This window comes from Eurosta solidaginis, chromosome 3 (assembly GCF_040869045.1).
Source record: "Eurosta solidaginis isolate ZX-2024a chromosome 3, ASM4086904v1, whole genome shotgun sequence".
In the NCBI taxonomy this organism is placed as follows: Eukaryota; Metazoa; Arthropoda; class Insecta; order Diptera; family Tephritidae; genus Eurosta; species Eurosta solidaginis.
In genome coordinates this window covers 81,262,842-81,288,189 of record NC_090321.1, presented here as the reverse complement: position 1 = coordinate 81,288,189, position 25,348 = coordinate 81,262,842, and the positions used below count along the sequence as shown (strand labels likewise).

The 25,348-nt window shown below is 37.5% G+C and overlaps 1 protein-coding gene across 1 annotated transcript; it reads left to right on the top strand.

Annotated features, from left to right (window-relative positions):
• The first annotated feature begins 120 nt into the window (after positions 1-120).
• On the top strand, positions 121-25,296 carry LOC137246489 (uncharacterized). Its single transcript, XM_067777589.1, has 7 exons — positions 121-201; positions 453-617; positions 8,094-8,159; positions 24,717-24,776; positions 24,845-24,913; positions 24,972-25,022; positions 25,084-25,296. Exons 2-7 carry the CDS (start codon positions 468-470, stop codon positions 25,162-25,164), a joined length of 477 nt encoding a protein of 158 aa, XP_067633690.1. The 5' UTR covers positions 121-201; positions 453-467; the 3' UTR covers positions 25,165-25,296.
• The last annotated feature ends 52 nt before the right edge of the window (positions 25,297-25,348 follow it).

The following is a 25,348-nucleotide window of genomic DNA, read 5'->3' as shown; positions in this document are numbered from 1 at the left end:
AAAATCAAATTTTGTAATTCGTAGTATGCCACTGATTTTCGTACATTTCAAATTTCTCGGAATAAAAATAAAATTTTGCTATAAATTGTGCATCAAATCGCATGAATGATTGCATTCAATAAACAACATTGTAAAAGCTCTAAACTTTTGTCTTTGTCAATCAACATTTGTGACGCCAAAATTATTCGTGTAATATAAATAGTAAGAATATGAGTTTTTAATATTTCCTTATTTTACACTACTTGCTTAATGTGTTATTTTTTTATATTTGTGACGAGTTTTCAAAAAAAGAGCATAAATTAATTTTGGAAAATCAATTTTTTTTTTTTAATATTAATAGATTGTTGTGTTGCAAACATGTTTTCACTTAAAGTGTTTTTTTTTTCAAAAGTGCACTTATATCAATTTAAACAAAAGCAGTTCATTTATTTCTTACATTTTATCTCCAACAGCAATATTGCACAACAATGCAGCCATTCGCAAATTTTTTCATTGCAATCGCTTTAATTTCCTTTATCGCTCTTTTGAGCGTTGAAGGATATTCCATGCGTGGTGGTGCTCGTGGCTTTCAACAGGATGAAGTGCCGGAGGAGGTACCGAAAGAATTTAATTCAAGAGTGAGTTTACATGTGATTGAAAATTATTTATTAAAAGTACTGGTAATAGTCTAGTTGAGGGGTCGACTGCTAATACGCTACCAAAAATATCGAGAGGGGTGTCAAACGACGCGTCTTGACATCAGTATTAATACTCCGAAAGCGGAAAATAAAAATTTAACGCGTTCAAAAGATATTAACGAAAAACCGAAAAAAGACCCGCGGGTACCTCCGAAACGGGGGGTCGGATCCATAGTATTTTTGCGCAGAACACCTTTCTGCGTTGGCGGCCTTCGGCCGCGATTATAAAAAATAACCCTGGGCTACGCCATGCCAAGTCCGGGTGTGTGGTATAACCGTGGCTACCGCCAAGGTCATGCACAATTTTTTTTGGGGGTACAAACACAACAACAACCACATGGAAATCGCCAACTTCGAATGCAAATATATCCGGACAGAGATAAAACTTTTCTTTGCCGCCATCGGATTATTGTTCTCTAGATTAATACGCGTCGTTTGTCACCTCTCTCGATATTTTAGGTAGCGTATTAGCAGTCCACCCCTCAACTAGACTATTACCAAAGTATTTTTATACTCAGTTGAGCAGAGCTCACAGAGTATATTAAGTTTGATTGGATAACGGTTGGTTGTACATATATAAAGGAATCGAGATAGATATAGACTTCCATATATCAAAATAATCAGGATCGAAAAAAAATTTGATTGAGCCATGTCCGTCCGTCCGTCCGTCCGTCCGTCCGTCCGTCCGTTAACACGATAACTTGAGTAAATTTTGAGGTATCTTGATGAAATTTGGTATGTAGGTTCCTGAGCACTCATCTCAGATCGCTATTTAAAATGAACGATATCGGACTATAACCACGCCCACTTTTTCGATATCGAAAATTTCGAAAAACCGAAAAAGTGCGATAATTCATTACAAAAGACCGATAAAGCGACGAAACTTGGTAGATGAGTTGAATTTATGACGCAGAATAGAAAATTAGTAAAATTTTGGACAATGGGCGTGGCACCGCCCACTTTTAAAAGAAGGTAATTTAAAACTTTTGCAAGGTGTAATTTGGCAGTCGTTGAAGATATCATGATGAAATTTGTCAGGAACGTTACTACTATTACTATATGTACGCTTAATAAAAATTAGCAAAATCGGGGAAGGACCACGCCCACTTTTAAAAAAAATTTTTTTTAAAGTAAAATTTTTACAAAAAATTTAATATCTTTACAGTATATAAGTAAATTCTGTCAACATTCAACTCCAGTAATGATATGGTGCAACAAAATACAAAAATAAAAGAAAATTTCAAAATGGGCGTGGCTCCGCCCTTTTTCATTTAATTGGTCTAGGATACTTTTAACGCCATAAGTCGAACGAAAATTAACCAATCCTTTTGAAATTTGGTAGGGGAGTAGATTTTACGACGTTCACTGTTTTCTGTGAAAATGGGCTAAATCGGTTGATGCCACGCCCAGTTTTTATACACAGTCGTCCGTCCGTCCGTCCGTCTGTCCGTTAACACGATAACTTGAGTAAATTTTGAGGTATCTTCATGAAATTTGGTATATATGTTCCTGGGCACTCATCTCAGATCGCTATTTAAAATGAACGATATCGGACAATAACCACGCCCAATTTTTCGATATCGAAAATTTCGAAAAATCAAAAAAGTGCGATAATTCATTACCAAATACGCATTAAGCGATGAAACTTGGTAGATGAGTTGAGCTTATGACGCAGAATAGAAAACTAGTAAAATTTTGGCCATTGGGCGTGGCACCGCCCACTTTTAAATGAAGGTAATTTAGAAGTTTTGCAAGCTGTAATTTGGCAGTCGTTAAAGATATCATGATGAAATTTGGCAGGAACATTACCCTTATTACTTTATGTCTGCTTAATAAAAATTAGCAAAATCGGAGACCGACCACGCCCACTTTTTAAAAAAAATTTTTTTTAAATTCAAATTTTAAAAGAAGAGTTAATATCTTTACAGCATATAAGTAAATTATGCCAACATTCAACTCCAGTAATGATGTGGTGCAACAAATTACAAAAATAAAAGAAAATTTCAAAATGGGCGTGGCTCCGCCCTTTTTCATTTAATTTGTCTAGGATGCTTTTAATGCCATAAGTCGAACAAAAATTAACCAATCCTTGTGAAATTTGGTAGAGGCTTGGCTCCTAGGACGGTAACTGTTTTCTGTGAAAAAGGGCGAAATCGGTTGAAGCCACGCCCAGTTTTTATACACAGTCCACCGTCTGTCCTTCCGCTCGGCCGTTAACACAATAACTTGAGCAAAAATCGATATATCTTTACTAAACTTAGCACACGTACTTATCTGAACTCACTTTATCTCGATATAAAAAATGGCCGAAATCCGACCATAACCACGCCCACTTTATCGATATCGAAAATTACGAAAAATAAAAAAATGCCATAATTCTATACCAAATACGAAAAAAGGGATGAAACATTGTAACTGGATTGGTTTATTGACGCAAAATATAACTTTGGAAAAAACTTTGTAAAATGGGTGTGACACCTACCATATTAAGTAGAAGAAAATGAAAAAGTTTTACAAGGCGAAATCAACAGCCCTTGGAATCTTGGCAGGAATACTGTTAGTGGTATTCCATATATAAATAAATTAGCAGTACCCGACAGATGATTTTCTGGATCACCTGGTCCACATTTTGGTCGATATCCCGAGAACGCCTTCACATATACATCTAAGGGCCACTCGCTTTTAAAACCCTCATTAATACCTTTAATTTGATATCCATATCGTACAAACACATTCTAGAGTCACACCTGGCCCACCCTAATGGCGATATCTCAAAAAGGCGTCCACCTATAGACCTAATGCCCACCCCCTATTAAAATGCTCAGTAACACCTTTCGTTTGATACCCATATCGTACAAACATTCTAGAGTCACCCCTGGCCCACCCTAAAGCGATATCTCGAAAAGGCGTCCACCTATAGACCTAATGCCCACTCCCTATTAAAATGCTCAGTAACACCTTTCGTTTGATACCCATATCGTACAAACATTCTAGAGTCACCCCTGGCCCACCCTAATGGCGGTATCTCGAAAAGGCGTCCACCTATAGACCTAATGTCCACTCCCTCTTAAAATGCTCAGTAACTCAGTCGAACAAAAATTAACCAATCCTTGTGAAATTTGGTAGAGGCTTGGCTCCTAGGACGGTAACTGTTTTCTGTGAAAAAGGGCGAAATCGGTTGAAGCCACGCCCAGTTTTTATACACAGTCCACCGTCTGTCCTTCCGCTCGGCCGTTAACACAATAACTTGAGCAAAAATCGATATATCTTTACTAAACTTAGCACACGTACTTATCTGAACTCACTTTATCTCGATATAAAAAATGGCCGAAATCCGACCATAACCACGCCCACTTTATCGATATCGAAAATTACGAAAAATAAAAAAATGCCATAATTCTATACCAAGTACGAAAAAAGGGATGAAACATTGTAACTGGATTGGTTTATTGACGCAAAATATAACTTTGGAAAAAACTTTGTAAAATGGGTGTGACACCTACCATATTAAGTAGAAGAAAATGAAAAAGTTTTACAAGGCGAAATCAACAGCCCTTGGAATCTTGGCAGGAATACTGTTAGTGGTATTCCATATATAAATAAATTAGCAGTACCCGACAGATGATTTTCTGGATCACCTGGTCCACATTTTGGTCGATATCCCGAGAACGCCTTCACATATACATCTAAGGGCCACTCGCTTTTAAAACCCTCATTAATACCTTTAATTTGATATCCATATCGTACAAACACATTCTAGAGTCACCCCTGGCCCACCCTAATGGCGATATCTCAAAAAGGCGTCCACCTATAGACCTAATGCCCACCCCCTATTAAAATGCTCAGTAACACCTTTCGTTTGATACCCATATCGTACAAACATTCTAGAGTCACCCCTGGCCCACCCTAATAGCGATATCTCGAAAAGGCGTCCACCTATAGACCTAATGCCCACTCCCTATTAAAATGCTCAGTAACACCTTTCGTTTGATACCCATATCGTACAAACATTCTAGAGTCACCCCTGGCCCACCCTAATGGCGGTATCTCGAAAAGGCGTCCACCTATAGACCTAATGTCCACTCCCTCTTAAAATGCTCAGTAACACCTTTCGTTTGATACCCATATCGTACAAACATTCTAGAGTCACCCCTGGCCCACCCTAATGGCGATATCTCGAAAAGGCGTCCACCTATAGACCTAATGTCCACTCCCTCTTAAAATGCTCAGTAACACCTTTCGTTTCATACCCATATCGTACAAACATTCTAGAGTCACCCCTGGCCCACCTTAATGGCGATATCTCGAAAAGGCGTCCACCTATAGACCTAATGCCCACTCTCTCTTGAAATGCTCAGTAACACCTTTCGTTTGATACCCATATCGTACAAACATTTTAGAGTCACCCTTGGTCCACCTTTATGGCGATATCTCGAAAAGGCGACCACCTATTGAACTAAGGATTACTCCCTTTTAAAATACTCATTACCACCTTTCATTTGATACCCATATCGTACAAACACATTTTAGAGTCACCTCTGGGCCACCCTAATGGCGATATCTCGAAAAGGCGTCCACCTATAGACCTAATGCCCACTCCCTCTTAAAATGCTCAGTAACACCTTTCGTTTGATACCCATATCGTACAAACATTCTAGAGTCACCCCTGGCCCACCCTAATGGCGATTTCTCGAAAAGGCGTCCACCTATAGACCTAATGCCCACTCCCTCTTAAAATGCTCAGTAACACCTTTCGTTTGATACCCATATCGTACAAACACATTCTAGAGTCACCCCTGCCCACCCTAATGACGATATCTCGAAAAGGCGTCCACCTATAGACCTCATGCCCACTCCCTCTTAAAATGCTTAGTAACACCTTTCGTTTGATATGGCGATATCTCGAAACGGCGTCGACCTATGGAACTAATGATCACTCTTTTTCAAAATACTCATTAACAGCTTTCATTCGATACCCATATCGTACAAACATATTCTAGAGTCACCCCTGGTCCACCTTTATGGCGATTTCTCGAAAAGGCGTTCACCTATAGAACTAAAGCCCATTCCCTTTTAAAATACTCATTACCACCTTTCATTTGATACCCATATCGTACAAACACATTCTAGAGTCACCCCTAGTCCACCTTAATGGCGATATCTCGAAAAGGCGTCCACCGATAGACCTAAGGCCCACTCCCTCTTAAAATGCTCAGTAACACCTTTCATTTGATACCCATATCGTACAAACAAATTCTAGAGTCAGCCCTGGTCCACCTTTATGGCGATATCCCTAAATGGCGTCCATCAATAGAACTATGGCCTACTCTCTCTTAAAATACTCTTTAATACCTTCCATTTGATACACATGTCATACAACCACATTCCAGGGTTACCCTAGGTCCATTTTCCTACATGGTGATTTCCCTTATTTTGTCTCCATAGCTCTCAACTGAGTATGTAATGTTCGGTTGCACCCGAACTTAGCCTTCCTTACTTGTTTGTTTTTCAAATTTTTATTTTTTATTTTTTTTTTTGTTATTGATATTAGAGAAAAATTACAAAATTTGCACACCGCGATGGTTACTGATAAAGTTCCGTTAAACAAGCATTAAATTATCCACGCAATTTAGTTTAAAAACATATAGTATATACCCTTACGGTCAAAAAAAAAGAAAACCGAAGGAAATTGTTTCCCAGTTACGGCGTTTCTACAGTCACTACAGCTGCGTAACGGAACCTTTTAGTTATTGGGGTTAATATCAATAAATCCTTAACTCATTATATGGTATCTTAAGGCGAGAAAGTTAGAAATTCCCTAGCAATTTTCGTAAAATCAACTATATTTCAGATAAGTAATAGTTTTATCCTTGAAAAAAAAATTTACATATTTGTCTAACAAAACAAATCACGCAAAATATGGAAAGCGTCGGCAGAGAACATTATAATGAATTATCCCTAAGGAGATTCAGGACGAAATATATTGAATACGTGACTATATTCACTCATTATCAAAGTGGACAACCACGAAAGGCCACTGAATGCGTTGATATCGTCACGATAGCTCTTCTGAATACATTTAAAACCGTTCGAGAAACATCCGCGGAATTGAGGTTAGTATAAACATGAAAACTATAATATTGTTGAACCTCCGTCACTTGAGGTAAAACAATGAGATGGTCCCTGGCTAGAATAAAACCAGCTTCTTACCACAAATTTCCTCAAGAGCCGCTGTACCGTTGCGATTCTAATTTTCATGTATATACTATCCTTTAGCTCAATGGCAATTTCTGCAGCAGTTTTAAATGTATTCAGAAGAGTGATCTTGATGATATTCCTATCATCGCATTCAGTTGCCTTTCGTTATCACCCGCTTTCAAAATGACCGTATATAGTCTCCGATTTTATATAGCTTATACAAAATCTCATAAAGGATGATATATTGCAATGCACATTGCCATATTGACCACAAGAACCAAAAACGTTCTTTGCGTAGCTTTAGTTATGTAGTGACGGCAGAAATACTGTAAGAGGGAAATAATTTTCGTCGGCATTTTTGTTGACCGTAAGTTTATGTACTTTATAATTGTGTATAAAAGGAATAGCAACAAATTAAAGCCCCGTCACATAAGCAGTTTTTTGATATAGATGCATTTAACGCAATCTTATGCATGGTTAGTAGAATGCACGTACTTTTATGGAGAACGGCAAATCGAGCTACACTGGCGCCATCTCATATGAAAAAGTAACCAGCTTAAAATTTTTGTTGCAAGCAAAGCAAAACAAGAAGAATTTGACATTTTCTTCAGATAAGGGTGCTTTCTTACTTTGCAAATGAAATTATTTTTCCCATTTGTTGGTACTTCTCCAACAATTTTCACAGTTAAAAACTGCAATTTAACAAATAACACAACAAATAACAGGGTTTCGGGAAATTTTTTATGTGAATAGGCAAGGCGAGATTAACTTAAATTGCTATGTCCGAATTTCCTTTAAATTTCCAAACGCAACATCTGGTGGCCTTCGTGGTGTGATGGTAGCGTGCTGCGCCTAACACACCGAAGATCCTGTGTTCACACCCCGGGCAAAGCAACATAAAAATTTTAGAAACAACTTTTTTTAATTAGAAGACAATTTTTCTGAGCGGGTCGTCCTTCGGCAATGCTGAAGGATATTTATAATACATAAATTAAATAAAAGTCTGGGTATCTGAGACACAATATATACACTTCACGACTGGCTTGTCCTGCTCCCAGCGGAACAGTTTCTAACGACCCTGATAAGACCGCTCAAGTGAGTCATGTCCAATTTCTCCGTGTGCATATTTTGAGAATGTTTCCCCTATTTCAATTAAAAAATATCTAAGTTGAGAATTATTAATCACATTTTCATATTTATTTCTTTTTTTTTTTTAAGGTAAGACGTTATGCAGCAGATGAACCACCGAAGGAGGTGCCGCAGGAAATTGAACATCAAAAGCGGGTAATTTTCCATAAACAAAAAGTTGTCGATGACTTTGATAACATTTGCTAACTGCTGAACCTTGAACTACTTATATCACAATTTTTTTAAGAACACTCTTTTCTGAATTCTTATTTTATTGATAAATGTTCGATTTCGGAAGAATTTGTTTCCAAAAACTCTTCCCACTCATAAATGGAATAAACTTTCAGCCAACAAAAGTAAAATTTCAATGATTTTTAAACAAATGCTGATAGATTGTTCAGATGCACGACGAGAGGGGGAGGAACAGAAAGATGAAGAATGAAGGGAGGACAATGTTCCGGTTTCCTAGTGTAGAACAGGTCGGGCTGAGCTAACCAATTAAGTTATAAGAATATAACTCTCGGTTAGAACGCTCACAATTGGTTATGTCGTAGAAATTGCACAAGAAATTTAAAATTTTGCATCACGCATATGCAACTCCTGCCAATTATTAAACTTTCCCATGAGGACTAGCTCGTCTACCATCATCGAGCGCGGTACCGTTCTTTACCAACTTATCGGGCTTTTCATTAACGTATATCTGCTTATAACATATGTAGTAGAGGTTTACGCCGATCACTTTATCGGCGGCGGCGGCGTGGTCGGCGCGCCGGCATACGCCGGTGCTCTTACTTTAAAAAGCTTAATTATTCTATTTAAAAAAAAAAATTGTGAGAAAGGTTTTGTTTGTATGTATTTAAGGAAATCGACGTTTTGGCCATTTCGGAAAGATCCGGGGTTTTTGCCTCAAAATCTCGCAGATCGTTCAAAAATTTTCAGGAGTAGGTCCTTTCGGAGGGATTGTCCCTCGTTCACTTGCTCCGGAGAAGCTTCGAACCTAACCCCGGTCTTTGGAATTGGTACTGCTGCGTCTGCTGAAAAGAAATACATAAAATCGTCACACTTTTGTCTGTATATGTTGTTCAACTCGTAGTTTCACCTAGGGTTATCTCCTAATAATCGTCGCGAACACAATTTCTTTAAATTATTTGTGGCCCCTTGGCGGCTTACGGTTGCTATTAATTGTCCATTAATACTCATGACTCTTGACGCACAGGCCGCCCCCAATTTTTTCGGCTGTTTTTAAGAACTACAGTTCCCTATGTGGGAACAGCAGCAATCCCGACCACCAGACGCTACCACGCCTCCTGACCCTCACACCATATGCTAGCACAGAAGCCAAAGGCTGCGACTTCGAACTCATACCTTCCTCGACGTCACTTTCCTAGAAGCTCTAGGTGTAGCTCCGAAGACTTTCTAACGGATGTTTTTGTCGCGCTATGCTGCCGAGCTACACTAGAGAAACACCTTGAAACGTTAGGGAGTGACTGTTCGGCCAAGGATGCCGCCATCGAAATCATAAGCAGTCTAAGTGGATGTCATTGCGTAACTCATGGGTGAAAACTGTATAATCCTCGGCGCATCTACATAATTAAAATTTTTAAAATTTAGACCAAAGTTTGCAGACGTTTGTGTTCACAACACTGATTTCAATAGTTTTCGTTAAATCACAAAGATATTTTAGAATGAAAGTCGACCGATTTTAAGTTGAAAGATGTTAACTGTTGTTTATGATATAAGAGCTCATTATGGATGACCGCGTAGCTTCAGTTTCAGACTAGTTCGACTGTCCACTACGTTAGGGTAGTAGCACACACGGTCATTAGTTCGACTGTCTTGGGAAAGCTTTTACTTCACCACTTTGAGTGTTCTTGCGAAGAACAAAGCCTCACCTGGTAAATATATGTGCCTATTTATTCACATTTGTAAAAGTAACGAGTAGGTGATATTTTAACGTGGTTGATAGGGTATAATCAATGTAATTCACTCCAAGGGACTAGTTTTGGGTAGGGCCGCCAACTTTAGGAAATGTCAAACCGGGAGACTTGGGTGTTGAAGGATGAAGTGTGAAAATTAAAATTAACATTTCAGACGCTTTTTACAGTTTCGCAAATAAACAACAGATGTTTGAATGTAAGCCCAAGTGATTTTCAAACCCTTCTCATACGTACATACCTACATATATCCTCAACTTAAGTATGAGGTAAGAATCATTTCAAGGGGTGTTTATTCCCCTAGAACCTACTAAAGGATTTTGCGTCACTGATTACTTATTCTTTCAGCCAATCGCAATATAAAATTTTTTTAAAAATCGGCACTTTTTGAGTATTTTGGTTTTTTTAACAACTTGAGGACAATTTGAAAACATATTCGCCTTGGGTCATTTTATTTGAATTCATTGTTCATTATTAGTTTTTTGAAAAAAATATGCAAAGTGAGCATATAAATTTATTAGATATATAACTTTTCTTTTAGTGTTTTGTTTTAATAACTTTGTAAATTGGGAGATGCCAAGTCCGTGTTAAGCTGACATCGAAAACGCCTGTTTTTTAAATAACTTTTGAACAGTTAGAGTTAAATTTCGCAATTTGTTTCTTATAACTGCGGTGCAGTGATGCGCATCCGCTGATACCACATTCGACCATATCCGACCAATTTTCGACATGAAAAATAAAGGGCCTAAACAGTCTTAAACGAGAAAATATAGTAACGCGCCGGGCGCCGCCGCCGCCGCCGCTGCGTCGATATTTTTGACATTCGGCGTCGGCGTGCGAAAAACGACCAAAATCGGCGGCGGCGGCGACATTTATCGGCGGCGTATATCTCTAATATGTAGGATGCCGCAAAAATAATTTTAGTGTCTGTTCAGATCAACGATATTTTTATACTCAGCTGAGCAGAGCAGAGCTCACAGAGTATATTAACTTTGTTCGCATAACGGTAATCCGTAACGGCATAAACTAATCGAGATAGATATAGACCTCTATAAATCAAAATGATCTGGGTGAAAAAAGAAATTAATTTAGCCATGTCCGTCCGTCCGTCCGTCCGCCTGTACACACGATAACTTGAGTGAATTTTGAGGTATCTTGATGACGGTGGCGGCCACCGTGGTGTGATGGTAGCGTGCTCCGCCTACCACACCGTATGCCCTGGGTTCAAACCCCGGGCAAAGCAACATCAAAATTTTAGAAGTAAGGTTTTTCAATTAGAAGAAAATTTTCTAAGCGGGGTCGCCCCTCGGCAGTGTCTGGCAAGCGCTCCGAGTGTATTTCTGCCATGAAAAGCTCTCAGTGAAAACTCATCTGCCTTGCATATGCCGTTCGGAGTCGGCATAAAACATGTAGGTCCCGTCCGGCCAATTTGTAGGGAAATCAAGAGGAGCACGACGCAAATTGGAAGAGAAGCTCGGCCTTATATCTCTTCGGAGGTTATCGCGCCTTACATTTATTTTTTTTTTATCTTGATGAAATGGTATGTAGGTTCCTGGGAGCTCATTTCGGATCGCTATTTAAAATGAACGAAATCGGACTACAACCACGCCCACTTTTTCGATATCGAAAATTTCGAAAAACCGAAAAAGTGCGATAATTCATTACCAAAGACGGATAAAGCGACGAAACTTAGTAGGTGCGTTGTACTTATGACGCATAATAGAAAACTAGTAAATATTTTGACAATGGGCGTGACACCGCCCACTTTTAAAAGAAGGTAATTTAAAACTTTTGCAAGCTGTAATGTGCCAGTCGTTGAAGATATCATGATGAAATTTGGCACGCACGTTACTCCTATTATTAGCAAAATCGGATGACAAACACGCCCAATTAAAAAAAAAATTCTTTTAAGTAAATTTTAACAAAAAATTTAAAATCTTTACAATATATACGTAAATTTTGCCAACATTCACTCCAGAAATGATATGGTGCAAAAAAATACCAAAATAAAAGAAAATTTCAAAATGGGCTTGGCTCCGCCCTTATTCATTTAATTCGTCTAGAATACTTTCAACGTCATAAATCGAACAAAAATTTACCAATCCTGAAAATGGGCGAAATCGGTTGAAGCCACGCCTAGTTTGTATACACAGTCGTTCGTTATCTTTACTAAACTTAGTTCACGTACTTATCTGAATTCACTTTATCTTGGTATAAAAAATGGCCGAAATCTGACTATGACCACGCCCACTTTTTCGATATCGAAAATTAAGAAAAATGAAAAAAATGCCATAATTCTATACAAAATATGAAAAAAGAGATGAAACATGGTAATTCGATTGGTTTATTGACGCAAAATATAACTTTAGAAAAAACTTTGTCAAATGGGTATGGCACCTATCATATTAAGTAGAAGAAAATGAAAAAAGTTCTGCAGGGCGAAATCAAACGCCCTTGGAATCTTGGCAGAATACTGTTCCTCGTATTACATATATAAATAAATTAGCGGTACCCGACAGATGATGTTCTGGGTCACCCTGGTCCACATTTTGGTCGATATCTCGAAAACGCCTTCACATATACAACTAAGGGCCACTCCCTTTTAAAACCCTCATTAATACCTTTAATGTTATACCCATATCGTACAAACACATTCTAGAGTCACCCCTGGTCCACCCTTATGGCAATATCTCAAAAAGGCGTCCACCTATTGAAATAAGGCCTACTACGTTTTAAATAATCATTAACACCTTTCATTTGATACACATGTCATACAAACACATTCCAAGGTTACCCTAGGTTAATTTTGCTAAATTGTGATTTTCCCTTATTTTGTCTCCAAAGCTCTCAGCTGAGTATGTAATGTTCGGTTACTCCCGAACTTAGCCTTACTTACTTGTTCATTCTGATTTTTATACTCAGTTGAGCAGAGCTCACAGAGTATATTAACTTTGATTGGATAACGGTTGGTTGTACAGGTATAAAGGAATCGAGATAGATATAGACTTCCATATATCAAAATCATCAGTATCGAAAAAAAATTCGATTTAGCCATGTCCGTCAGTCCGTCTGTCCGTTAACACGATAACTTGAGTAAATTATGAGGTATCTTGATGAAATTTGGTATGTAGGCTCCTGGGCACTCATCTCACATCACTATTTAAAATGAACGATATCGGACAATAACCACGCCCACTTTTTCGATATCGGAAATTTCGAAAAATCGAAAAAGTGCGATAATTCATTACCAAATACGGATTAAGCGATGAAACTTGGTAGGTGAGTTGAACTTGTGACGCAGAATAGAAAAATGGTAAAATTTTGGACAATGGGCGTAGCACCGCCCACTTTTAAAAGAAGGCAATTTAGAAGTTTTGCAAGCTGTTATTTGGCAGTCGTTGAAGATATCATGATGAAATTTGGCAGGAACGTTACCCTTATTACTATATGTCTGCTTATTAAAAATTAGCAAAATCGGAGAACGACCACGCCCACTTTTTAAAAAAAAAAAATTTTTAATTCAAATTTTAAAAGAAAACTTAATATCTTTACAGTATATAAGTAAATTATGCCAACATTCAACTCCAGTAATGATATGGTGCAACAAAATACAAAAATAAAAGAAAATTTCAAAATGGGCGTGGCTCCGCCCTTTTTCATTTAATTTGTCTAGGATACTTTTAATGCCATAAGTCGAACAAAAATTTACCAATCCTTGTGAAATTTGGTAGAGGCTTAGATTCAAGGACGGTAACTGTTTTCTATGAAAAAGGGCGAAATCGGTTGAAGCCGCGCCCAGTTTTTATACACAATCGACCGTCTGTCCTTCCGTTCGGCCTTTAACACGATAACTTGAGCAAAAATCGATATATCTTTACTAAACTCAGTTCACGTACTTATCTGAACTCACTTCGTATTGGTGTAAAAAACGGCCGAAATCCGACTATGACCACGCCCAATTTTTCGATATCGAAAATTACGTAAAATGAAAAAAATGCCATAATTATATACCAAATACGAAAAAAGGGATGAAACATGGTAATTGTATTGGTCTGTTGACGCAAAATATAACTTTAGAAAAAAACTTGGTAAAATGGGTGTGACACCTACCATATTAAGTAGAAGAAAATGAAAAAGTTTTGCAGGGCGAAATCAAAAGCCCTTGGAATCTTGGAAGGAATACTGTTCGTGGTATTACATATATAAATAAATTAGCGGTACCCGACAGATGAAGTTCTGGATCACCCTGGTCCACATTTTGGTCGATATCTCGAAAACGCCTTCACATATACAACTAAGGGCCATTCCTTTTTAAAACCCTCATTAATACCTTTAATTTGATACCCATATCGGACAAACACATTCTAGAGTCACCCCTGGTCCACGTTTATGGCGATATCTCGAAAATGCGTCCACATATAGAATTCTACATTTCATTAACACCTTTCTTTTGACACCCATATTGTACAAACAAATTCTAGGGTCACCTCTGGTCCACCTTTATGGAGATATCTCGAAGCGGCGTTCACCTAATGATTACTGTCTTTTAAAATACTCATAAACACCTTTCATTTGATACCCATATCGTACAAACAAATTCTAGAGTACACCCTGATCCACCTTTATGGCGATATCCCTAAATGGCGTCCACCTATATAACTATGGTCCACTCCCTCATAAAATACTCTCTAATACCTTTCATTTGATACACATGTCATACAAACACATTCCAGGGTTTCCCTCCGTTCATTTTCCTACATGGTTATTTTCCCTTATGTTGTCACCACAGCTCTCAACTGAGTATGTAATGTTCGGTAACACCCAAACTTAACCTTCCTTATTTGTTTGATTAACAATTGAAATATAGATCACTACACAATATATGCTACACATAGAATATAATTAAGATGTACACTACAGTTCGAGTGAGTTCCCTGTTTTGCTAATTAGCACCCTAGTAAACTTTTGGATGAAGTGATGTGTGAAATTGACCACTTGGCTATCAATATATGAGTTAACACAACAAACGTTGCAATAACAAAATTATTGCATCACAGCAATATCAAGTGACAATGCGAACATTTAACCTGATTGTTTCCCATGGGCAAACGACACCACACGCTCTACCAAAATATGATGACGCTGCTACAACAAACCCGGCAAATATTCCCAGCACATGCAAGTGCAACGTGACCTGACAAACATACAAATATAGAATTAGCCGTAAAGTAGAATTAAGAATAATTGTAAAGTTAGTTCTAATTTGAAAGTGAACAAATAAAGTCGGACTTCGTGTCCACAAAAAATATATTTTTTTAAGGATTTAATGTAGCAAAATCCTAACTGGCGCCCGAGCGGTAATAATCGGGTGAAAACGCGCAATAAAATCGTTGTGGCAAAGACACCTCAAGCAGCTGCAAGCCACCGTGAGTTTGATCGGAAATCAGTTAAAGTACTTAACCGGCCGATAAAAAAACAAGCGCCAACCCGGAACGATCGCGCCAACCCGATAAAGGACCAAGTGCAGGAAAAGAGGCCCCCCAGTAGCGAAAGCAAAAAGGAAATACACAGCTATTAGCCGCCTGCCCAGGAGATGAGGATGTTCCTGATTATAGCGTAAGGAAATTAGAATTTAAGAAAAACCTGTGAATCAAGTGAAAATTTTTAAAGAAAAGTGAAAATAAGAAAAGAAAATTTATTTAAAGAAAATTGAATAGTATAAAATATCTAAAACAAGTAATTTTATTAGAAAAGCCACGAATTAAGTGGAAAATTTTTTAAAGAAAAGTGAATATAAGAAAAGAAAATTTATTTAAAGAAATTCAATAATATAAAAATATTTAAAAAATGTTTAAAACAAGTAATTTTATAGGAAAATCCACGAACTAAGTGGAAAATTTTTTAAAGAAAAGTGAATATAAGAAAAGAAAATTTATTTAAAGAAATACAATAATATAAAAATATTTAAAACAAGTAAGTTTATAGGAAAATCCACGAACTAAGTGGAAAATTTTTTAGAGAAAAGTGAATATAAGAAAAGGAAATTTGTTTAAAGAAAATTTAATAGCATAAAAATAGTTAAAACAAGTAATTTTGTAGGAAAATCTATGAATTAAGCGGAAACCTTTTTAAAGAAAAGTGAAAGTAAGAAAAGAAAATTAATTTAAAGGAAATTTAATAGGAAACAATTTTTAAGTGAGATAATTTTTAAAGAAAAGTGAATTTAGAAAAGAAACAAATTTTGAGAAAATTTAATAGTATAAGAACATTCAAAATAGGGAAAGAAACCTAACGGTAGGACATAGGATAGGATTTAACAATCAAATTCTAAACTACAATACTAGGTTGTGCAAAAAAAAAAAAAAAAAACAAAAAAAAATCTGCAGTTCACCACCCACAATATAAAATTTAGGAAAAGCTAGGAAATAAACTATAGCAACAAATAGCCATTAAAAGAAGTATAAACGCTCATAAAATGATCCGACCAAGTGTGCTGAACCCCCAAGCTAATCAAGCTCCCCAACCCGCCCAACCCTTACCTCAAACATCAAGTAGCCAAAGCAACTCCACTACCGAATTAGAAGCCCTAATTACTTCAGTTGTCACCAGAATACTTAGGAACGAAGGACGACAACAATTCCAAGCCCTACTCAACCCCAACGCCGACTTAACCAACGCTACTGACGAAACTATTAGACCAGAGCTCCAAGGACAACTCTCAGATCTTGACAAAGTCCCGGACATAGTACGCAGTATCCGAGATTTCAACGGAAACCCAGGCGAATACAGCTCCTGGAAGAAAAGTGTCGATAGGGTCTTAAAAATTTACGATTCACTAAGAGGAACCCCTAAATATTTTGGCATTCTATCCGTTATTAGAAATAAAATTGTCGGCAGTGCAGACATTGCCTTAGAATCATATAGTACGCCCCTTGACTGGAAAGCAATTTCCAGATGTTTATCACTACACTATGCGGATAAGAGAGATATTACCACTCTCGAATGCCAACTCACATCCTTGGTGCAAGGAAATTGTACGATTCAAGAATTCTACCAAAACGTATACACTCACCTGTCCTTAATACTAAACAAATTAACAAGTCTGGAAATAAGCCAAGAGTCACTCTCGCTCCTTACACAGACTTATAGGCATAAAGCCCTTGACACATTTATTAGAGGCTTAAAAGGCGATCTTCCACGACTCCTAGGGATGAAAGAGCCCGAGGATCTCCCACAAGCCCTACACTTATGTCTCAAACTCGAAAACCAAGTTGCCCGTAGCAGCTACTCCTTTACACAACCAAGCACGACTCGAAAAGCCAATCCCATTTTCACACCTTTACTGCCACCAAGGAACCCGCAGTACAAACCTCAACCATTCTATCCGCAACTCGCGTATATCCCAGGACCGCACATGCAACCTCGACACCAACAGTTGCCCCAATATTACCAATAAGTCACCCAACCAAACCATCAAACTCAACAACCTTGGCAAAACTATCGCCAAACCCAACCACCTAGACCAACGGCACCGAAGCCGCAACCTCGTCCAGAGCCTATGGACATCGATCGCTCCACCCAGTCGAGAGCACTAAACTACATGAATAGGCCAAACTTCAATAAACCAGCCGAAAAAAGGACGTCAAACCTTTCGCAACAAATTCCATTTAAACAGCAACGGAATTTTCACATAGACACATCCACACAAGACGAACAATGTTACCAGGAAGACCAGCACTATCACCAAAACTGGACACCAACCGAAGAGGAATACGAGCGATACGTAGCCAATGCAGAGCACGAAGATTTACTGCAAGAACACCCTGACTATAACCAAGCAGATTATATTGATGTTAATTTTTTAGGATGAAGAGTTCCTCGTTACCCTACGTTGAGTTTAGAACGAGGAACGGGAAAATCCTTAAAATGTTAATTGACACCGGTTCAAGTAAAAACTATATACAACCTCAATTTGTTTCGAAGCCCATCCCCAACGAGAAACCCTTTTTCGCAAATTCAATAGCGGGTCAAATTAAGATCACCCACCACACAATAATAAATCTTTTCGGAAAAGATAATGCAAATTTAAAATTTTGCTTTCCCCTGCCGTAAACAAAATCGAAGTTAGGACCGAACATATGACACCCTCTCAAAAATTTTATATGCAACAACTTGTAAAAAAATATGATCAATTATTTACTGAGCCAAACGAAAAGCTAACCTACACAACTACCGTAGTAGGCGAAATAAGGACATCTTCCGACACGCCCGTATACACTAGGTATTACCCATACCCTGTTGGAATGAGAGAATTTGTCACCAATGAAATTCAAAGCTTACTTAATGATGGCATAATAAGGCCATCGCGTTCCCCATACAACTCACCTGTATGGGTAGTCCCAAAAAAACTAGATGCCTCTGGGAAAAAAAAGTACAGACTCGTAATCGACTACAGGAAATTGAACAAGGTAACTGTGGCCGATAGGTATCCAATTCCCGAGATTAACGAAATAATTGCGCAACTAGGAAATAATAAATACTTTTCCGTACTGGACTTAAAAAGCGGATTCCATCAGATACCTTTAAAGGAATCTGACATCGAAAAAACAGCCTTTTCTGTCAACAATGGCAAGTATGAGTTTACACGACTCCCTTTTGGGCTGAAAAACGCGCCATCCATATTTCAAAGGGCCTTAGATGACATTCTAAGGAATTACATAGGTAAAACCTGTTATGTCTATATCGACGACATTATAGTTTTCGGCGACAATGAAGAAAGCCACCTCCGAAATATCGAACAAATATTTCGCACTCTACAAGAAGCGAATATGAAGGTACAATTAGATAAATGTGAATTCTTTCGAAAAGAAGTAGAATTCTTAGGATTCATTATCTCACCTGACGGCATCAGAACCAACCCTTCAAAGGTCGAAGCAATTCAAAAATTCCCATGTCCAAAAACTTTGAAAGATTTAAGATCTTTCCTTGGACTATCCGGATACTACCGCCGCTTTATCAGGGATTACGCTAAGTTAGCGAAACCCCTGACCACGCTTTTAAGAGGGGAGGAGGGACGCATTTCGAAGAATGCATCCAGTAAAAAACAAATAACTCTCGACAGCACAGCATTAGACGCCTTCAACAAATTAAAATATTCACTTGTGTCAAAGGAAGTAGTTTTAGCATATCCTGACTTTACTCAGGACTTTCATCTCACCACCGACGCCTCCAACTACGCGATCGGCGCCGTTCTCGAACAATCAGGCAAACCAATAGCCTACATATCCCGTTCGTTAACAAAAGCCGAAGAAGCATACGCTGCAAACGAAAAAGAGATGCTAGCGATAATTTGGGCAGTCAATAGTTTCAGAAATTATTTATACGGTTCACCTAAAGTGGTAATCTTCACGGACCACCAACCCTTGACTTTCGCTTTAAGCAACAAAAACTACAATGGCAAGATGAAGAGATGGAAGTGCATCCTGGAAGAGTATAACTATGAACTACAATATAAACCAGGAAGAACCAATGTAGTTGCCGATGCACTCTCTAGGCCTCCTAGAACAGAAAACAATAGCCTTTCAACTGCCACTTGTCACAGCAGCGATAGTTCCTCACACGACCTAATACCCAGTTTGGAAACACCCATTAACGTATTCAAAAACCAAATCCTCTTAAAATCAGGCCCGATATCAACATATCAATTCAAAATAGTTTTCCCGACTTATCATAGACACATTGTAGAGGAACCAGACTACGATACTACCCGACTCATTAATATCCTTAAAAGATATTTGAATCCATCCGTTATAAACTGTATAAAAGCAGAAGAATCAGTAATGGGGAAAATCCAAGAAATCTACCCCATCCATTTTAGATCTTACAAAATAAGGTTCACCCAAAAACAAGTACAGGACATCATAAGTGAACAGGAGCAAGAGGAAATGATCATAAAGACTCATCGAAGAGCACACCGAAACCATTGTGAAAACAAAACCCAAATTTTAGAAAACTACTTTTTCCCAGCCATGTCCAGGAAAATAAAAAATACAATTAAGAACTGTTTGGTATGCAGCGAGAATAAATACGATCGCCATCCCAATAACCCCGAATTGAAAAAGACGCCATTACCACAGTACCCAGGACACATCATTCACATCGATATATACGCAACAGAAAAGAACCTAGTACTAACGGCAATCGATAAATTCTCGAAATATGTTCAGACGAAAATTATAAAATCCAGAGCAATAGAACACGTGAAAGAGCCCTTGCGTGAACTTTTATTCCAATTTGGCGTCCCAGAACTCATAGTCATAGACAATGAGACAAGCCTCAATTCCGCATCCATTAACTTTATGCTCGAGGACACCCTCGGCATCCGAATATACAAAACTCCTCCATATAAAAGTTCGGTTAACGGACAAATAGAACGCTTTCATTCCACCCTTACAGAATTAATACGTTGCCTAAAAGCTGAACGAAATTTCTCATCATTCCCCGAACTTTTGGACAGAGCAGTTTACGAGTACAACTATACAGTACATTCCACAACAGGACGAAGACCAATTGAAGTATTTTTCGGACGAAACGTTAATACAGACCCAAGCCAATTTGAACAAGCTTGGAGAGAAATTACAGAAAAACTCAGGGAAAAACAGAATAAGGACCTTACCCAACACAACAAAAAACGCACACCCACAAAAACATACATGCCAGGAGATATTGTATTCGTAAAAATTGACAAACGACTAGGATCCAAGATATCCCCAAAATACAGAAAAGAAATAGTAAAAGAAGATAAAAGCACGACAATTATAACTGAATCAGGAAGGACGGTACATAAAAGTAATATTAAAAGTTAATAATTCCTACATTTACAGACTTCATCTCCTCCTACCGATTAACGGAGACGTAGAAATCTTGGACTACACGCACTCCTATTTAGTGACCATCAATAATGGACTCGCCAAAATTCAGGACGGTACCTTTAGACTTATTCACGTAATTGACCTTAATAAGTACGAAGCACTTTTGACGGACATTCACACTCACCTAACAGAGCGACTACCTAAGGACAGTTTTCTTTATCCAATCCTTAAACATGAAACAAACCAAACCCTCGAAATCCTTGAATCCCTTAAACCAATAAAGAAACTACGTAAAGAAAGAGCTATTAATATTCTAGGCACTGCGTGGAAATATCTGGCTGGATCACCGGACCACGATGACCTAGAAATCATTAACAACAACCTGATGAACCTAAATGAAAATAACAATAAACAAACGATAATAAATGAACTTTTTAGTAAAAGGTTAAGCAATATTACCATAATGACAAATTCAATTTTAAATGCAATAAGTAAGGATAATAGTATAATCGATGAAATTGTAGTAGATTTGCAAAGTAAAATAAGGTTAATAAAAGATGAATTAATAAATATAAAATATGCCATACAATGGGCTAAAGGAAATATCCTTAATACTGTAATACTTAACAAACAGGAAGTAAAAGTAGCATTAGAAAAATTAAAGGCAGAAGAAATGCCATTTAACAACGCAGAAGAAGCGTTAGAATTTTCAAAAAGAAATGTTTTATGTAAAGAAATGATAATTATCTATATGGTAAAAATTCCACTTACAAGTAATGAAACTTTTAGGAAAATAATATTAAGGCCAGTAAAAAAACAAAATAATATTGCAATAAATATTCAATACGATGAAATTTTGAAATGTAAAAACATTACATACGGCATTCGTAAGCCATGCGAAATATACAATGAAATATCAATATGTAATAGAAATAATTTAGTAGACTTAAGTGAAGATCAATGTATACCTAGATTAATAAATAGTTTGAATTCGAGTTGCTCTACGATGTCAGGTCAGCACATATCTGGGGTAGAAGAAGTACAACCAGGCATTATCCTGCTAAACAACTTCAATGGTCAGATAGAAGTTAACGAGGCACCACAAGAACTTAATGGGACACACCTTATCCAATTTTATAATTCAACAGTAAAAATAAATAATCAGTTATACAGAAATATTGCATCCCAACCATTTGAAGCCATACCTTCAGTCCTGCAGCTAACCCCAGCTGAAAAAGGTCATATGGACATTTTATCATTAGAAGTTCTGCAAGAGCTACACATCAACAACACAAAGCGAATTGATTTTTTGAGAAAGACAACATTTTCTATTGGGACACTGACAATCGTAACCATCATAGCGCTGGTGGGTATATTAATTATCACCCGTACACGTAAATCAATTAGTATTGAATACATTGGAAAAAGCCAAGCAGCTCAAGCCGAAATTCCTACAGGGGTTTTACCCAGCCAGACGAATAAAATCCCGACCTACATCAAGTTCAATGATCTTCCCTTCTTCTAATGACCGAGGACGTTCATTCTTGAGTGGGGGATAGTTAACACAACAAACGTTGCAATAACAAAATTATTGCATCACAGCAATATCAAGTGACAATGCGAACATTTAACCTGATTGTTTCCCATGGGCAAACGACACCACACGCTCTACCAAAATATGATGACGCTGCTACAACAAACCCGGCAAATATTCCCAGCACATGCAAGTGCAACGTGACCTGACAAACATACAAATATAGAATTAGCCGTAAAGTAGAATTAAGAATAATTGTAAAGTTAGTTCTAATTTGAAAGTGAACAAATAAAGTCGGACTTCGTGTCCACAAAAAATATATTTTTTTAAGGATTTAATGTAGCAAAATCCTAACTTATGTAGTTCCAAAAGATGCCACAGAGAAGAAAAATTTTAGCAAGAGTGACTCCACGATAATGCTGTCATACAATCACCAAAACTTTCATGGAGTGGGTAGTCCACTATTTACTAGAGGAGTATTATTCTCCAGTCACGAAACTGACATTCCCACATTATTATATTCGAGTAGCGATGCATATGCTTCGTAGGTTCTATCGATGTTTCCATATACCGATTGGGTAGGGTGGTTACCATCTGATAAATCTAATCAAATATTGTCTTGACTGTGCTCTAAAACTACTGGAGCTGTTTATTTGCTAGGACTGCAAATACGTCCAAGCTATATTTCATTCTGCTGTGTTGTTTGGATCTTGATGGGACCAAATTAAATCTGTTGATAAGGGCATTTATATAAAATAAATTGAATGAGATATCCTAAAACGTTGCTATGATATAAACATACTTAAACGGGGACCAGTGTATCCCTATACGAGTTTTGGCGATATGGGTATCAAATGAAAGGTATTGATGAGGGTGCGGATATCTAATGTTTTCATATATTGTTAGCGATAGAAGAGAGTAGTATCGATGCTTTTCCAAAAATACTCGAGTATTCCGTACTCGATGCTTTTTTCAAATTACTGAATAAAGTATCGATACTTTACCTCGATACCTTTCCCCGATAATTTACCAAGTGCCTTTGGTCTACATTTTTAAGATCAAAAAATTACAGTCCATTAACACCACATCTTGAGCATAACCTGAGATCGTCGACGATGCGATAAAAGTTCTGCACTTAGCTTAAACTGACTTTATGATAATGGTGGAATTGGAGACGATTTCTGCATGAGATGGTAAAAGAAAAGTATGTTTTTATTGTCTAGAATCACTCACTCCAACAAAATTATGAAAAGCTGCTCACTCCATAAAATTTCAGTACATTTAACTTGTCATTCAAAAGAGCTTTTTCATTATACTGTGAAATTTTGATGGTTCTCATCCAATTTCTGGATGGGGACGAGACCTACATATTGTATGCCTATTCTGAACGGCATCTGCAGGTCAGACGAATTTTCACTGGGATGCTTTTCATGGGAGAAATACAGAGTGCTCGCAAAACCACCGTCAAGTGGCGAATACGTTTAGAAAAAATTTTTTCTAAAAAAAAAACATTTTTTAGTTATATTAATTGTTTGGGAAAAAATTTAAACAACATGACATTAGGACGGACCAGGCAAGAGCTGTTACGATTATACCTTGTAAATCTCTTCAAAGCCTCTTCTTTCGGCACTGGGATTTGAAAAAAGATTCTTCTTTTTGTTAAAAGCTCCGAAGTAGTTACTTGGATCGAGTATACTCGATACCTTTTACAGGGTATGAGTACTGCCATCAATACTTTGTTCGGAGTATTTTATATGAGCACGGGTATCGATACTTTTTCTAAAAGTTCTATCACCACGTATAGTTGATGGGTTTGAGAGGTGAGGGTAGAGGTAGAGCTAAAGGAAAAGGTAGAGGTAGAAGTAGGAAGATGGAGAGGTAGATAGAGATGGAGATGGAGAGGGTGAGTAAAATGGATAGTGAGAAGGGAAGGATAGGTAGGGGTAGTGGGGGAGGGAGAGAGACGGAGAAGGAGAGTGAGATTAAGAAATAGAGAATAACCAATTATTTTCACATAACAAAACCAAATAATTATATCCCAAATTTCGCGCAGGACATGCATGACAATAAGGAGAATAATATGCTGTCATAATTATTCATGCCCATATATTGCAACTCTGCGTCATCCATCGAACTTTGTGTTAACATTTTTAGGGGTATTTTTCAGCCAGGGCCATACTTTGTGCTTCACATTTATATTATCAACTAAAGCGTCTAGTAATAATATTTTTAAGGTCCCTTCGATGTTAATTAATCATCCAAATCAAATAATATTCCTAGTTAGATAACGTGAAATCACATTTAAATCTTTATTTTGAATTATTGCATTTTTGAGCATGTGGTAAATTTGTTAAATCGAGTTTTTCTGTTACAGGCAAGGCGCGCAGCAGAGGATGAAGCTCCTGAGGAGGTGCCAAAAGAACTCAATGGCAGAGTTAGTTCGGAAAAGTTTCTAAATTTTTTATGATCAGTACACTAATAAAAAAAAAATTTTTTTTTCAGTACCGACGCTCTGCTCAACAAGATGATGTACCTCAAGAAGTTCCAAAAGAAATTGAGCACAATGGAAGGGTAGTTTGCAATTTTTTTTAATAAAGTGTTTATTGTATCTATTTATGTCTTATTTCAGGCTCGTCGCTCGCTAACAAAAATAGTTAATGAAAAATCACGCGAAGCCAGGGTGGGTATTAATTTACTGAAAGAACAGATTTGCAAGTAATATTTTAAATGTCATTTTACAGCACCGACGCTCACCACAAATGCCCGGCCCTGACAGCATGCCACCAATGCCGCCCATGCCAATGCCACAAGGATTCGAATAAGGGTTTCACGCTGATTTCTCAAGAAAGCTTTGAACAGTTTAAAAAAGTTTTTAACGTTTGCAGAAAGCAGCCGAATGTAAATTTATGAAATAATTTTGTTAATATAAATGTACTAAAAATATAGTGCAGCGTAAACTTCGTGTTGTAATTTTTTTATACCCAGCATGTAAATTTGCACAAAGTA